This window comes from Capsicum annuum, chromosome 1 (assembly GCF_002878395.1).
Source record: "Capsicum annuum cultivar UCD-10X-F1 chromosome 1, UCD10Xv1.1, whole genome shotgun sequence".
In the NCBI taxonomy this organism is placed as follows: domain Eukaryota; kingdom Viridiplantae; phylum Streptophyta; class Magnoliopsida; order Solanales; family Solanaceae; genus Capsicum; species Capsicum annuum.
The window spans coordinates 176,665,151-176,682,659 of NC_061111.1; the positions used below are offsets into that span (position 1 = coordinate 176,665,151).

General features: G+C 35.5%; 1 protein-coding gene across 1 annotated transcript; it reads left to right on the plus strand.

Moving 5' to 3' along the window:
• Positions 1–1,125: 1,125 nt before the first annotated feature.
• LOC107841867 (protein ABCI12, chloroplastic) lies at positions 1,126–10,633 on the plus strand. Its single transcript, XM_016685711.2, has 7 exons — positions 1,126–1,622; positions 3,571–3,687; positions 3,819–4,055; positions 4,622–4,786; positions 4,945–5,020; positions 5,357–5,421; positions 9,759–10,633. The coding sequence occupies exons 1-7, from the start codon at positions 1,272–1,274 to the stop codon at positions 9,909–9,911; spliced, it is 1,164 nt and encodes a 387-aa protein (XP_016541197.1). The 5' UTR covers positions 1,126–1,271; the 3' UTR covers positions 9,912–10,633.
• The last annotated feature ends 6,876 nt before the right edge of the window (positions 10,634–17,509 follow it).

Genomic DNA, 17,509 nt, shown 5'->3' on the forward strand with positions numbered 1-17,509 from the left:
ATAAAGAGCCGCATTATTGGTAGTCCATGTGGCGAGGATCCGAGGCTTCTCACTTTCTTCTCATTAAAGGAACTTTGGCTTATAAAGAGCCGCGCACCCCAACATTTCCCCAATCTGTACTCAAGTTGAGGATCTGACAAACTATTGATAGTTGTCTTTGTCTCTACTAATTTGAATTTGTGTCGAAAAATTTTACTTTAAATAGATTATTTCTGTCATAGACAACTTTATATCAGAATTAAATTTATGGTTAAATATTAAATAGGCATTGTTTTAAATTAAAAAGAATAAATTCTGCAATAAGATTCATTTAAGTTGATGAGTTTTTTTATTTGATTTCCACTCTATGCATATTCGTTTTGAATTAGTTAATTTAAATCGGCGGTAAAATTTGTTACTTTCAGGATAGAACCATTCCTATCATAGACAAGTTTATTTCAGAGTTTAAGGATCAGTTTGGCCATAAGAATTTTTTATTTTTTTTTCAAAAAATTATTTTACTTTAGTAAAAATTGAGATGTTTGACCATGAGAATTTCAAAATTTAATTTCAAATTATTTTGAAAAAGCGAAAACAAATTTTACTTGTTTTCACTTTTTTCCCAATTCAGTTTCAACTTTATTTATTGTTATAAAGGATTCTATTTTTTAATTTTTATAAAATAGCGTATTAATTTTATCCAACAACCGAAATTACATGCCTAACTACTACATTGTCCGCTCCTTCCTACTTTCATCAATAAAAGACTTCAAAACTCAAAGTAACTTCAATTTTTTTCTTCTTCCTCAAAACCTTCTTATGATACAAGGGAAACCTTAATCGGTCCATTCTTGTAACTCTTTATGCAATATTAATAATAAAGGTAAAATTATTGTCTCCTCATATTTGACTGTATCTTGTTATTAAATTCATTAAGTTGGGTGATTCTAATAGTTTTTAAAAATTAGAAATATCAAATTATATTAAAAAGAGTTTCCAAAAATCTAAAAATATTCTAAAAAAACATAATCAAACACAATTTTAACTTTAACTCCAATTTCAACTTCAATTCCAAAATAAATTAATTTTCACGACCAAACTTCTACTAAATTTATAATCTCCAACTATGAATATGAATAGAGGAGAGATGCTAATTTGCTAACCACCAATATCTAAGATTGAGGACCAAAGTTGCAATTTATTCCACAAGGAAAAAGAACCCATCACGAGAACAATTTCCTTTGATTGACACCCCTGTAAATTGTAATCTGTTCCTCCTCATTACCCACCCGATGTATGCTAATTTCCCCCTCCACAACTACCCAACTTTAACACCAACACTTTCTTCCATCCATGGCTTTAAGCACCAATCTTCTCCTAACCTAAGAACAACAAAGACCCTTTATCTGCATCTTCAACCAACAAAGAAATCAAGAACCATTATCAGTTGTGCAGCAAATAGTAGTGATAGTGTTAAGGGTGCAGTCAACTGGCCAGAATTGCTTGAAAAATGGTCCCCCAAAAAATTTGTTGGAGCTGATAAACTATTTAGAGCTATATCTGGAGCAACTTCTAGCCCCATTGCCCAGTACATACCTTCTCCATTCACTTTTGTTCACTCTGTTGACCCCAGAATCAAATTGGTATAAAGTTTCTGTCTTTCCTCAGTGTTTATGGGTTGTTTCTGATCAAGTGTATAATGTGGTTCAGTAATTGGGTTGTGTATGTTCATGGTTATTTTTTGGATTGTATTGTATGGTTCAGTCATTGAGTTCTTCTTTAGCTATATTCTGTTTTATCCATACCTAGGAACTCCCACCCTTTTTGGCTCCAGTAGTGACTTGAACTCACAACCTCGCAGGTTGAGGGGGAGGGTGTTTACTGCTTACCATCCGAGCAACCCCTATTATCTAGTTCTTGTTTAGCTATGATAAAAAGCATAAAAGGAAAATGTTTAATTTTGGTTCGTCAGAGCAGTTTATGAATAATGTTATACATGTTTTTTCTGGATTGTACTGTATGAATCAGTAATTGAGTTTCTTGTTTAGCTGTGTTCATGGGTTTCTTCTGGATTGTACTGTATGGTTCAATAATTGAGTTCTTGTTTGGCAATATAATTTTTTTACCCCTCCATAGGAGCTCCCAGGGGCGGCTCAACGCAAATTGTGCCCTAAAGCCAACTTTAAGAAGAGGCCTTAAATTTAATTGATAAAATTATAAATATGTTTATTTGATTTCTTTTCTTTTTGTTTTATAGTGATGGTGTACATGCCATCTTGTATGTATATTGATATTCATGTGACTACATGTTAGCGCTTATTATATAGTTTTTGAACATCTAAATTTTAAATATTGCATTAATCTAATCTTATTTAGCTTCAATAATTAGTCAAATTAACTGTCGAAGCAAAAAAATTGCATAAATTGAAACGAAAGGATTATTTATTTGAATAATATCTACTTGTTTCTACATAAACTCAATAAAATATTCAAAAGACAAGCATAAATTTTATTCTTTTAACGAAACAAGAATACTAATTCTCTAATATATGATACTAATTCTCTAATATATACTATATAATATTAAATATTAGTGAGAATATGGGGCCTTTAATTTTGGGGGGCCTAAAGCCTTGACTTTAGTTGCTTCCCCCTTGAGCCGGCACTGGGAGCTCCCACTCTTTTTGGCTCCATTAGTGACTCGATCCCACAAGCTCAGTGTTGGAGGTGGAGTGTGCTTACCATCGAAGCAACAACCCCTCTTGTCTACCTCTTGTTTAGCTATGCTAAAATCCATAAAAGGAAAATGAATTAATTTTTGTTCATCAGAGCAGTTTATGAATACGGTTATATTACATGTTTTTCACTATGCTAAGGGGATTCATAGAGCTGCATTTTTGTGAACTGGGCTTATCTGATTTGATATCTTTAAAAATGCATTTCTCAGTTTTAGTAATTGAATTTTTAATCTCCGTGGATGTTCTTTATTGATATATTTGTAATTTGGTGAATCCTGATCATGGGAATCCTATAGCAGTTTTTTTAATAAGTAATCAAAGATTTTTAGCCGGTCCCAACTTGTTTGAGAGTGAGATTCAGTTTTTGTTGTAATGAAAGATTCTATAAATACTTGCACTAATTTCAAATTTTTTATTGTTAGTTGCTTAACATATCTCCAGACACGAGGGTGCTTGATCAAGAAAGGCTTTAAATTCTACAGAGAAAGTTAATTTAAGAAATATGATGGAGCTAGGTTGGTGGTCAAGGGATTAATATAATTTCTTTAGAGACATTGGGGTAATCTCTTGCTGCGGGAAGTGGATGAAGTATATCACTTCTAAAGCTGCATGTTTTGGCAATAGGATAATGGAATATATATAATCAGGACTGCTTGGATAAGTTCTTCAAGCATTTTAGTAGTGAGTCCTTAATTGTTTGTTATGCTTGACATTTATTGCTTTCTTCTTCAATAAGAGAGGTTATGTTACAGTGTTAAAAGAAAGATTGTTTTATTCTGTTCCTTTCTTCCACTATGTCATCTGTTCTGTAGTTAAAGACTGATTTTTGCTTTGGAATTTCTTGGTTATGCAGGCATGGCTCTTTACTCTGGTTATTTTACCAGCAAAATCAAATGCAATCATGCGTTTGTCATTGGTTGCGTACTTAGCTATACTATCTATTTTGGTCCAGCCTGCACAAGTGTGGAAGGTAAGAGTTCCATGCTTCAAAATGTTTTTCTTCGATTTCTGATGACTTTATGGAGCATTTGCCTTGTTTGTTTCACTACAAATTTTCCAATGCTTGAGAGTTCCCTTGTTGATTGTCTAATATGGTTACAGGATCAACTCGGGAGAGTCACACTTCTGTCCGGGATCTTATTTATAATGTTGGGCCTAAGTACTGACAGTGCACCTTCTCTCGTCTCTTCAAGAGCTCCCCCACCTTCATTAATGGGATTACCACCTTTTCCTACGTCTTTGGAAGGTTATAAATATGTAATCTTGAAGCTGGGGCCATTACAACTCACCAGAAAGGGATTATCAGCCGCTACTACATCAGCATGTTTAACCTTCACTGTGAGTAGTGACTTCCCAGGTATTGTCGAGTCGACATAGCAAACTAGTTCTGTACTCCTAATAGCAGCATCAAGGTACACTTTTCAAATGAAAACAAATGGCTGCTTTCTTAATCATTTAAAGAAGTGGCAGCTTTCTCATCTAGTTAATGTGAGCTAGTGTCAGTCAGTTAATGTTTCAGGTCAAACTTGAAGATCTTCTAACACTTGCTAATGCAGATTTAAACAGAAAATTACAGTCTGGCCATTTTGTGTAAGTCAACTTGTATAAAATTCAGAATTTGTTGAATCTCTTGGATTTCTTGGTGAAGTCGTTGGAAATTTAAAGTAACATAAGCCTATGGACTGAACTATTTGAGCTATGAATTTTCTGGACTTGAGAAATCTGTACTACGAATTGGCGATTAAAGAAATTCTTTCCCGAATATCGCATTATATCCTCTGGACTCCAGTATTCTTTTCTCTCCTGAACTGATTAGGAAACAATCAACATCAAGTGACTGCATGCTTGTTTGGATTTAGCCCTCAGTACACTCTGATTCTAATTTAGTTATTGTTTGATTAAAGATCTTCCAAAGTGCAAGTGTATACCTATCAACCACAACGCCGGAGCAGATAGCTTTTGCCTTGCGGTGGTTTATATCCCCTTTGGCCAACCTTGGTGTCCCTGTTGCCGAAGTTATCCTTACTCTCCTGCTCTCCTTGAGATTTATCAATCTCGTATTTGATGAGGTGAGTATGGCTTTGTATTAGATTTAATAGAGATGAAGTTATTATTATGTAGGATGCACTGATTATAGAGTCCGCAACAATTTGAAAATTGTTCACGAGAAAAAGAAAAAAGGAAACCGTTTTAAAATTCTTATTCTTTTTGGTGATAATTCTGGCAGGTCCGAAATGTTGCTCTTGGTATTGTATCGCGTAGGATTAATTGGCAGCAGATGACATTTTTGGAGACAATAGATGGTTAGTGTATCATTTTTAATACCTTGTGTGATTCACCTGTAATACTTCTAGTCAAATTTCTTTTGTTTGTGAAGAATTCTCTTTAGTGCACGCCAACTAAGTTGGTTGCCATGTTAATAACTATGTTAATACCATACACAGAAGATTACAGGATCTCGTAATAGTTCAACTCTTTTGCCTATCTGCATAAATTGCCTTGCAAATGATTAAGTACATATGAATATATGATTCTGTTCCATTCTTAATTTTGTGAAACCCTCATCTTTTCCCTGCTATGATTTTATCCTAAAGCTATTGCTTTCTGCTCTCTAAGATACCAAATTTGATCTCTTGCAGTTTTCTTCACATATATTCGTCGGATATTCAGAAATATTTTTGTTCATGCAGAGCAGATATCTCAGGTGTGTACTTTGTAACATGATGTCTTATTTTAGCATTTATCTAGATGATCCTTCTGTGTGTTTTGGATTTTTGTTTTGCTTCAAGTAGGTGATTTTTGATTCCTTTTCTCTGTACTCTACAAGAGTGTCACTGTTAGATGCTTCATTCTACACTTTAAGAAGATCAAAGTATAGTTGCAGAACTAAAATAAACAAATATCAGTATGTGGAATGAGGCAAACTTCATAGTGAAACGTGAAGCAACATCCTGAGTTGAAATGTGGAGATTTTATGATGGGCTGACCTTCAGTACCAGCAAGGCAGCAACAATTTATTGAAACTGAATTAGGAGATTTAAGATACTTCACCAAAATTCAAATTTTATGAAAGTAGGAACTAACTATTGTGCCATTGTTAAGAGGCTGAAACTAGCATGCATGAAAATGATTCTTGGATTTCAATCTCCAAAATTTATTAGTCCTACAAACAGGTTTAAACTCTATTGTGCCATTGTTAAGAGGCTAAAACGAAACAAAATTAGTTCTCCTTAATGTCTAACTAATACATAGGAATTAACGGTGGACGTCTAGATCTAATACAACAACAACAACAACATACCCAGTGTATTCCCATCAAGTGGGGTCTCGGGAGGGTAAAGTGTACGCAGTCCATTCCACTACCTCAGATGAAGTAGAGAGGCTATTTTTGATAGACCCCCAAGCTCAGTACAGATACCAATATAACAAACAAAACACATAAAAGCATGCAACCACAAGGTAATACTATAATAATAGATAGTACATGCTAATGACAGAAACAAGACACGCACAAGGTAATACTAAAAAATATCTATTCGAAAAACATACATATCACCAATACACCACAGACGTAATACTACCCACTAACCCTCTCTCTTAATACGCATCCTCCACATCTTCTTATCAAGGGTCATGTCCTTCGTAAGCTGTAACTGCTCCATATCATGTCTAATCACCTCCCTCCAATACTTCTTAGGCCTACCTCTACGCCACCTAAAACCATCCATAGCCAGCCTCTCACACTTTCGTACTAGAGCATTCGTGCCCCTCCTCATCACATGTCCGAACCATCACAATCTCACTTCCCGTATCTTGTCCTCCACCGAAGGCACTCCCATCTTCTCCTGGATAATCACATTTCTAACCCTATCCCTCTTGGTATGTCTACACATCCATCGCAACATTCTCATCTCTGCCACATTCAACTTCTGTATGTGGGAGTTCTTAACTGGCCAACACTCCTCTCCATACAACATAGTCAGTCGAACTACCACTTTGTAGAACTTACCTTTGAGTTTTGGAGGCACCTTCTTATCACACAAGACTCTCGAAACGAGCTTCCATTCCAACCACCCTGCACTAATACGGTGCGAGACATCCTCATCAATCTCCCCATTCCCACGTTGCGACAAATCACTAAACTTACATTTCAAGTACTCCGTCTTTGTCCTGCTCAACCTAAATCCTTTAGACTCAAGGGTCTATCTCCAAAGCTCCAACTTATCATTAACTCCTCCCGAGTTTCATTAATTAATATGACATCATCAGCAAATAATACACACTTGGGTACTTCCCCTTGGATATGTCATGTCAAAACATCCATCACCAAGGCAAATAAAAATGGGCTAAGAGTCGATCCCTGGTGTAATTCTGTTAAAATTGGAAAGTGCTCTGAATCCCTTCCCGCCGTCCTCACACGAGTCTTCGCATCGTCGTACATGTCCTGGATCAACCTAGTGTAAGCCACAGGCACCCCTCTAGCCTCCAAGCACCTCCATAGGAACTTTGTCATACGCCTTTTCAAGATCGATAAACACCATGTGCAAGTCCTTCTTTCTCTCCCTAAAACTGGTCTACTAATCTCCTCACGAGGCCTGTGCAAGTCCTCGTCCTTGTGCAAGTCCTTCTTTCCAAACTAATTTTCGAAAATAGTCACAATCTTTGTCAGTCTAACTTTATCACCCTTTCCCAAACCTTCATAGTATGACTTAACAACTTGATACCTCTATAGTTGTTGCAACTCTGAATGTCTCCCTTGTTCTTATATAAAGAAACCATCCTACTCCATCTCCATGCTTCAGGCATCTTTGCCGCCCTAAAAATGGTGTTAAACAATCTCGTCAGCCACTCTAAACCTACCCCGCCAGTGCTCTTCCAAAAGTCCACCGGAATCTCATCTGACCCAGTTGCCCTGCCCCTACTCATCCCACGAATAGCCCCATTGACCTCCTCCACCTTGATACGCCTACAATAACCATAATTGCGACGCTTCTCCGAGTTCTCCAAGTCCTCTAGCATAAAACGTTTATCCCCCTCGTTGTTCAAAAGTCTATGGAAATAAGATTGCCACCTCTTCCTAATGAGGACATCCTCCACCAACACTTTGTCATCCTCTCCCTTGATGCACTTCACTTGGTCAAGGTCACAAACCTTCCGCTCCCTAGCCTTGGCAAGCCTATACAGCTTCCTATCCCCACCTTTCTTCTCTAAAGCCGCATACAAGCTCTCGAAAGCCGCTGTAACCGCTGCCTTAGCCTCTTTCCTAGCTAACTTATACACCTTCTTATTCATCCGCTTCTCCTCGTCATCCTTGCTCTTCACCAACATAGCATACTTAGTCTCCACCTTCCGTTTGACTTCTTCATTCCAGCACCGGTCCCTTTGGTGCTTGTCCGATCGACCGTTCGAAACACCCAACACCTCCTTAGCGGTCTCCCTAATGCAGTTGGCAGTCATCTCTCACATACTGTCCATATCCCCTCTACTCTCCCAAGCCCCCCGAGTCATCAACTTCCCCTCTATCTCCAACGCACTGGCCGAAGTCAAGTTACCCCACTTAATCTTGGGTCGATCCTTCACTCCCCTCTTTTTTCTACCCTTTCTAATTACCAAGTCCATCACTAGAAGCTTATGTTGGGTCGAAAGAATCTCTCTAGGGTATGACTTTACAGTCTTTACATAGCGCTCTATCACCCTTCCTAATGAGTAAAAAGTCTATCTGAGTCTTGGCCACCGAACTACGAAAGGTAATAAGGTGCTCCTCTTTCTTCAGGAAGCCTGAATTCGCTACCCACAACCCAAAAGCCCTAGCAAAATCCAAAAGAGAAGCCTCTCCTTCATTTCGTTCCCCGAAATAGAAACCTTCATGCGCATCGTTATAACCTCCCGATACAGACCCAATATGCCCATTGAAATCCCCTCCAACGAAAAGCTTCTCCGAGCTCGGAACGCCTCTCACCATCTCATCTAATACCTCCCAAAAGACCTTCTCCTCCTCATCCAAGTCTACTTGCGGAGTGTAGGCACTAATAACATTCATCGTAGACCCTCCAATGACCAACTTAATGGATATCAACCTATCATTGACCTGCCTAACCTCCACCACCTGCCCCTTAAGCTCTTCATCTACTAGATACCTATCCCATTCCTATGTCTCATGCTACCCGAGTACCATAACTTATACTCATCCACATCTCTCGCCTTAGAGCCTATCCATTTGGTTTCCTAGACACAAGCTATACCAACCCTCCTTTTTCTAAGAATCTTCACTAGCTCTATGGACTTACCCTGTAGCGTTCCTATATTCCAAGACCCAACTCGCAACCTAGAAGCTCCCTTATCCCACCTAACCCTACTACCCCTCGCCCTAGCCCCAAACTCGATCCTAGACCCGACCCTGACCCAACACCCCCAATCCCGACCTATGACATGACCCTAGTCTACCATTGCCAATCACAACCACTACGCAAACAAGGGAAGAAAGAAGAAAAGAAAAAGGAAGAAAGAACAAAGGGGGGCAAAACAGTAAGGCTAAAAGGGCAGAATGGTTATAATGAAAGGAATCAGCAAAGAAGCTTGAATCTGTGCCCACTATATGCTAAGGACACAGATAGCAATCTAAAATATATCTAAACCGACAGAGCCAATATTTTAATGCAAGTTTTGATACAATCAATAACGAGAACTATACTACCACAGTAAATAGATACGCTAGTAAACCAAGTACCAGTAATCAGACAAGGTAATCATCAAAAAACAAATATCCAACAAGACAGAACGTAAAATGAAGTGAGTATGTTTTCTAATATAGGAACCATAAGCTACTGAGTTTTCACTTAACTGAGACGGTGCAATGCTGATGGATGTAGAACATTAGTTCACTGCATTGTATTAGTACCTTAATGGTAGCATCTTGTGATTGTGTTTCTTGTTTCCCAAGAACAGGATAATCTGTTTGTTTACTAGGTCGTAGTATTTTTTCTCTAGGTTGTACTAAATTTTACTATCATGAAATGCTCTAAATGTTTCTGTTTCTTGTAGGCAATGATTGTTAGAGGTTTTCGAGGGGACAGCACCACTCACAAAATATTCTTGTCAGCAGACTCATCTAGTGGAGTTGCAAATTATATTTCTCTATCATGTCTTTTTGGTCTAATAGCCTTAGTCACTTTGCCCAAGTACCTTATACAGTAAAACATGGCTAATCATCTGAAAAAGATCAGTCGCTTGTCCTTTTATCCTTCAACTATCTTAACCTCCTAAACAACAAATAATTTCCTTGTCTGCACCTTGTTGTCCAACTTCTTTCTCCTCTCCTTCCTCCACATTTATACTCCTCTTCTGGAAGAAAGATTCTTTTTTCTAGCAGATGTCCATGAAAAAGAAAACTGGTCAAATCTGTTTTCTTTATTAACTGAAAGCGGTGACCGATAACTATCCTACTCTCAAATTTGGGCTGGTTGCTTTCTCCCTTTATCTATGATGAGGATTGAATTTTTTACTGACATGGCGATGGAAGTTTTTGGTGCCCATTAAATAAAGGTGGTCGATACATACATTTTCTGGATAAACAGGCTACCTTCCTGGAATCTGAGTCTATATCAGCAGATGGGATTCTTATTTAAACAAGTGAAGCTAACTGGTGGTTACAAACTTACAAACAGTATTAGTCCTTTTAAGAAAATCATCAGATCATTGTGTAATCAGTGGTAACTGCAATCATTCTAGCTCTCGCCACGAGGATTTGGGTATTGCAAAATTATGAGCTTCTGCCCTCAATGGTTTAGAACTTGATAATGGAAAGTGTATAACCATAGCATGGGAAGCGAAAAACTTTCAAGTGCTGTTAGAAACTGCAACGTGATTCAGTTGACATGTTTTTTATGAAAAAAGGCACCATTGAAGTGTTGTCTGCATACAGTATATCTATACCTGAATTCTAGGGAGCTTTTGGTGTCTGAGAAAAGGAAAAGTACCAGAGTAGTCAACAGTTACATCATGAAAACCAAAAAGACAATTTTGATTGAAAGTTCTTTTAGCTAGAAATTTTGACGTGAATTAAGCTAAAAACAGAGTTTTATGTAATGGAATTTGCTCATTTTGCTCCATTACATCTTCATAAACCTGCATAAAATAGACAGATTGGATGCATATTCTCGGAATAAAATGCAATTAGCTATTCCACCTAGAAGGGTGGGATAACTAGCTCAACGAGATATTCTTGTCTATCCCGTCCTACATATCAAACAACTCAGATATTAGCAAATGCTGGAATATTCCAAGTAATTGAGTACCATGATTTCAATTAAAAAATATTTAACTATATATCTTAATTAGTAGGCTTATGATTAATACTCCCTCCGTTTTGGAATAAGTGAATTGTTGGAGTATTTATTGGTGTTTCAAAATAAGTGAATTATTGAATTTTTTTTTCAAATTTACCTTTATGATTTGACAATTAATTAATTTTTAAAAAGGTATTACAAGATCAATTTTTTTTTTTTCTTTTTTTGGGTAAAAAATAAAAAGTTATGTCTTTAATGCTTTTTTCTTAATAAGTGTGTTAAAATTTAATAATTTATTTATTATAAAACGGAGGACGTATCTATGAGTAGAAGTGTGAGAAAGGATTGACACGCCTGCTTAATGCCTGCTTAATGTCATTTTTGAATTGACTGAGGAAATTTTAGTCATTTCAGCTGATGGCCTTTCCACGTGGCTATACGATTAAGGGGCTGGCTTCTCTACTTTACCTATTCACTACTACGTCAACTCTACATGGTTTCTATTTCTTCCTTTTCCATTTTCCTCATCAGGTCTTTTTATATATTCTTTATTAAAAAAATTGTTGTTGTTTTTCATTCAAAGTTCTTCCCAGCTACTGCTTTGATCGCAAGGTATTTGTTTTCTCCTCCTTTTTTCCCCTTCTTTTTGTTGTTGCATGTTGATGGTAAATTCTTCATTTCTCTCTTTTTTGGGCTTTTATTTTTTTAACGGAAAAGGTTCAAAAATATTTCTGAACTATCTGAAATAGCTCAAAAATGCCCCTTGTTAAATTTTTGACTCAAAAATATCCATCTGAAATTCGAAAAAAATCAAAAATACCCATGAACTATCTGAAATGGTTCAAAAATATCCCCTGTTAAATATTTGGCTCAAAAATACCCCCTTAACAAAATTCCACCAAGCATGCCAACTAGATAAAAAAAGCTACGTGACTATGCCACATTACCACCCACATGTAAAATGTTAGTATTTTTTAATTATATAACATTCCTTTCTTCTTTATTTTTATTTTTATTTTTATTTAAAAACGTCAGTAAAACGGATAAAATTTATGCGACTTTTCATTTTTAATCAAAGTAGACAAACGGTGATTACATAATATTTTTTTGAAAAAATTTATTAAATATAACATCGCTATTATCAAATTCCTTTGATCATCTAAAGTTTTTTTTCTGTTAATAGGTTTAAAAGTGTGAAATCCAACAAAAAAGTCTTATTAAACTGATAAACCCATTAATTATTAGGTCAGTATAAAAGTTAAAATTAAAATTTACTTCAAACTAAACTTTAAATTAGTTACTCAAAAGATGTGTTTGCCTTTGCTAGCTTTTACTCAAAATACTTATATTAAATAATTTAATAATACCTCCTCTAATTCAAAATTAATTAATCTTTGAATGTGACACACATCATCAAAAAGTTAATGAATGACATAATTAAATAATAATTTATCAATATTAAATATCATTTTACTTCTTTTCAAATTTGTTCTAAAAATGATAAGATTATTCATCAAAACTGAATTTAGAAAAATGAATTCATTTCGAATGATTAAACAAGTGTTAAAAGGAATTCATTTATTTTGAAAAAGAATTTACATGTAGTAAATTCAACTCAATTATTATTAGTACATCAACATTTGCTAGCTTAAAAGTTAAAATTCTAGCTCCTCTTCCGAGTCAGCATCAGATTAAGATCAAGCTGTCCCTCATCCAAACGACAATAACAAGATGAAATTTAGACCTTTTAAAATACTAATGAAAAGGTGAAATCTAGAACTTTTAAAATACTAAAGAAGTAATTAGTAAAAGATTGATTTTTTTCATTTCACTATTTTGCAAAAAAATAAAAATAAAATAAAGAAGAAAGGAATGTCATATAATTAAAAAATACTAACATTTTACATGTGGATGGTAATGTGGCATAGTCACGTGGTTTTTTTTTCATTTAGGTGACATGCTTGGTGGAATTTCGTTAAAGGGAGGGATATTTTTAAACCAAATATTTAACTGGGGTATTTTTGAGCCATTTCAGATAGTTCAGGGATATTTTTGAGCCAAATATTTAACGGAGGGGTATTTTTGAGCAAAAAATTTAACGAAGACATTTTTAAGCTATTTCAGATAGTTCAGGGATATTTTTGAACCTTTTCCGTTCTTTCAATTGTAAGGTTTGATTTTCGATTTTGATTTTCCCATTTCTGCTTTCGAATTTGCGTGGTTTTTGTTTAATCTGTTGCTAATCTATTGAAGATCTTAACAATCCCAAATCATAAGTCATTTGTTTTTTGTTTTGTGATTTAGCAGTTGATTGAAAAAATTAAGTTGTGATTCGTGATTTCTGATACGATTTTTTCGCATTGCTTTAACAGAACAAAATTGACTTAGTTGATTAAGAGTAAACAAGGGAGTATAATGGCACTAACTTTAAAAATTAAAACTGGCTGTGAATTTTGTTGTATTTGGTTGTTCATCGGGAGTGTTATAGCATTGTCATTGGTTAATTGGTTGAATTTGTTATTTTTTTACGCTTAGAAAGTGACGTAAAAATTGTAAAAAGTATTTACTAAGCAACCATTTTTCCTCATATCAGAGAATAGATTTTTCATCGGTGTGAAGGTTTAGTGTACCAGACTGTCCTTTTTTGGTAAATAGTGTTGATAATTTTTTGGGCTTTGTTATCTCCTTGGTTCTAGCATAGCCACTCATGTATTGGGGCTAACATTGTAGTCTTCTGTTTTGGAGTTAACACTTTTTTGTCTTCTGTAATTTTGGCATCTTATTGATAACTTTTAAATGATATTATCTTACTTCATCCAAAAACACAAATGGAAATCAGTGTTAGATCATTTTTCTGTTTTTTTGGCTCGAAATACATGAAACAATATAAGGTTTAAGGAGTTTTGGTGCTATCTTATTAACGAAGGTTGATACTTGATACAATGTAAGTACAGACAATGTTTTACCTTACAATTTAGGAAATCAGAAATGGAAATCGTGTTGGATTATAATATAAGGTTTAAGGATAGTGTTTTGGTCCTAACTTATCAACAAAGGTCGATACTTAATACAATGTGAGTATAGTGTTTCAGTAATATCTTTGCTTGGTAAAGGTTGATGACGGGTGTCTTAGGGTTGACAAAAATATGATAGATAAGAGTTGGGATATTTGTACAAGAAGTGACTTTTGTCATAAGTGATGGAAGTTTATTCGATAAATTATTTTTTACGATTCAAAGTAACCAAAGAATTGAAAATGACTTCACCAAAGAACGTTTTCTCTGCTTTTCCTGAAGAGCATTTGCAAATATCAAAGACAAATAATCCTAATGGCTTTTATATCGAGGAACTTTCATGGAACACTAGAAGAGAAGACTTCTTTGGCAACTTAAGTAACAAATAAAGCAAAACACTTCACCCAGGGTGTAAACATTTTCATCTTTTTTCCCCCTTCTGTTCACTTTTTTCAAATTTGTTTTGCCACTGATTTTCCAATTGATGTTACAAAGTTTCTCAATGAGATTTACACAAAGCATGTGTAATGTCTATGAAACTCTAGATTCTCACTGTAACTGTGTGTCTAATCTGATGTAAAGCAAAACCAGTGTTTAAACTATACTTCCTAAATATTTTTTAGTTTCGCGCTTGCCTTATAGTTGTAGTTGAGCGACATCGTGGTAGTGTCACGACCCGATTTCTCAAGTCATGATGGCGCCTACCTTATTCCCCCAGTAGGCAAGTCAAGCCATAGACCGAAATAATAGGTAACGGGCTAATAGGCAGAAATAATAAAAGATCGCTTATAATGATAGCAATAATAAAAAGTAACAAACAAAAAGTAAACATATCTCATATACTAAAACGAGAGAAAGAAAATGACCAAATACACAAAAGAATCCTTCCCAAGACTTGGTAAGGTAGGTACTAGAGCCACTACTAAAAGATACCCGGAGTACTAGACAAAATTCAAAATATACCCGGTATACATAAGTAGTCTAGAGTACAAAAGACTAAATCATAGTAGAAGAGGAGGATCAGCCTCGAATGAAAGTGAGCTCACCCTGCTCCGAATCAGTACTGGAAGGTAGGAACCATGTCAATGTCGACTGCTAGTACCCGGATCTGCAACAGGAAAAAGATGCAGAAGTTTAGTATGAGTACCAAAGCAACGGGTACTCAGTAGGCATCATCGGCCGACTGAGTTCAATACAAAAACGATATAACTACAATGCAAGGATGTAATCTAAGTCAACAGTAAATGGGGATAGGAAGGTAAACAAGTGTCAAGCTACGACAATGAGATAAAGGAATAAATGTAAGCGATCAGAAAATAGATAATGCAGAAATTATAAACAAATCAAACATAACCTAACTGGGCCCCTATAAGCCCGCTAGGCACACAACATAACCTAACTAGGCCCCCATAAGCCCGCTGGGCACACTGAAAAAGACAATTAACTCAATCGTACCGCCATAAGCTGGTGGAACACACAAGTAGCAATTAAAGAAAATAACATAAATAATCTGTAACTGAGCCAATCCCTGGAATCATGATAGTCATCCAGATGTGCACCGGACTTGAACCAGCACCAATGGGTAGTAACGAGAGGCCGGACATTGGACTCGAACCGATAGTGATGGATAATAACAAGAGGACACGTGCCGGATTCGAACCGGACATAGTGGGTAATAATGATAGGCCACATATATAGAACTCATAATCAGATGCCAAACTTGAATCGGAACTCAAAGAAACTACAATCATAATTAGATGCCGAACTAGAACCGAAACTCATAGTAATCATAATAATCAAATGCCGGACTTGAATCGGAACTCAGAGTAACCATACCCAACTGTAACATTAATATCCATACCATACCATAACAATGTCAACATGGTACAAAAGTTAAAATACGTCTAATTACTGTACGCATATCTTAATTTTAAAGGGACAAATTCAAGGTTTTGCAATTTAATTTCACGTTCTAAAGTGATAGATTTTATATTATATTGAAAGACAAAATACCAAAATCTACTAGAATGTGGTCCTAATTTGGGTAAATAAGACATGTTATATATATCAAATGATACGTAACTACAAGCACTTATCCAAAACTAGCATAATAGTTTACAATTTCAGTATATAAGCTCAATATAAAAGTAAGGTAAACCTAACTTACCTGAATGCCAAAGCTAAACACCTCTTTGAGAAGCCTCCAAATAATGTCCTGATAGATCCTGAGTTGAATAATATAGGAACCTTTTAAGTAAGGTTACAGGAGGCAGGATTTTTAAACTTAAAAATGTCAAGTGAAGTTGACATTTATATATTTATATATAAAAGTGCATATTAACACTAATTTCATAATGACTTGGCACTTAATAAGTTAATATGATTACACCTATCAGTGTGGTGTCATTATACATAGATCCCACGTGCAGATTTGTGGAAATATCATTCCCGCTCTTCGTTAAATTCGCACTCGGATATTGCACAGGTTCATGATAAAATAATTACAATATTTTTAATATATTATAATAAATAGAAAATTATTTCTAATAAAACCTCTATTATATAATACTAATATTTTAATATTTCTAGATTCACTATCTCCGCTTAAATATTAATAGATTATAAAAGCTATTATAAAATAATAAGAATATAGCACAACTTAAAGAATTTTATCAATAACAAAAATATTTTAGAAGTGTAATAAATTATATTTTTACTAAATGTCAATTCAAATTAAATATTCCAAAATACACTAGATATTACTAAAATTAATCAAACGAACTGCCTGAAAATCGAACTATCAGTCCCAGCAAGTCATAAATAACTTGAGGTAGTTATAGAAAAGCTTTGCATATCGAAAGTACATGAAAACAAGGAAATAACCGTGAGGGTCATTACAACATCCACTACTAAAAGGACTTTTGTCTGCGAAAGTAAAGCATAAGGACATACCTAAAGGCTCAAACATATAGAGATACTGAGCGCGCATGTCACGCTGGGGAGAAAGGCCAGATAAGTTGGTTTGAAACACATCAGGAAACTTGCGAACCATAGGGACGGAGTCAAGCAATGGACTCTCAGCACTGACATCTCGAGTATATGCATGAAATGACTCATAACCCATAGATATCAGCCTCCTAGACGGAACGTAAAAATAATCCGCATCGACACACGACTAACAGAATCCTGCCATATAATGAGATCAACCTGAGTATCAAACTCCCAAACGATCACCAAACACTGATCACGATCTATATACCCGATCCACTGCTAAAGAATCACTCACAGGGATAGCTATATGCAATGGCATAGATAAAGACTCCGGATATAAACCTAACCGCGATGCAAAATAAGTAGAAACACATAAAAATGTGAAACCAAGATCAGTGAATGTATAAACTGGCTGATGGCATACAGAAATCATACCTATGATCACAACATCTAAAGCCTCAGCCTCAGTCCTACCTGGTTGAGCATACAAATGACCTTGTCC

What these genes read in the sequence shown, in the direction of transcription:
- LOC107841867 (XM_016685711.2), top strand. Translation starts at nt 1,272, where the DNA reads ATGTATGCTAATTTCCCCCTCCACAACTACCCAACTTTAACACCAACA. An exon ending in CAGCATGTTTAACCTTCACT is followed by an intron (nt 4,056 to 4,621) that starts GTGAGTAGTGAC and finishes GTTTGATTAAAG; the next exon opens with ATCTTCCAAAGTGCAAGTGT. An exon ending in TCAATCTCGTATTTGATGAG is followed by an intron (nt 4,787 to 4,944) that starts GTGAGTATGGCT and finishes TAATTCTGGCAG; the next exon opens with GTCCGAAATGTTGCTCTTGG.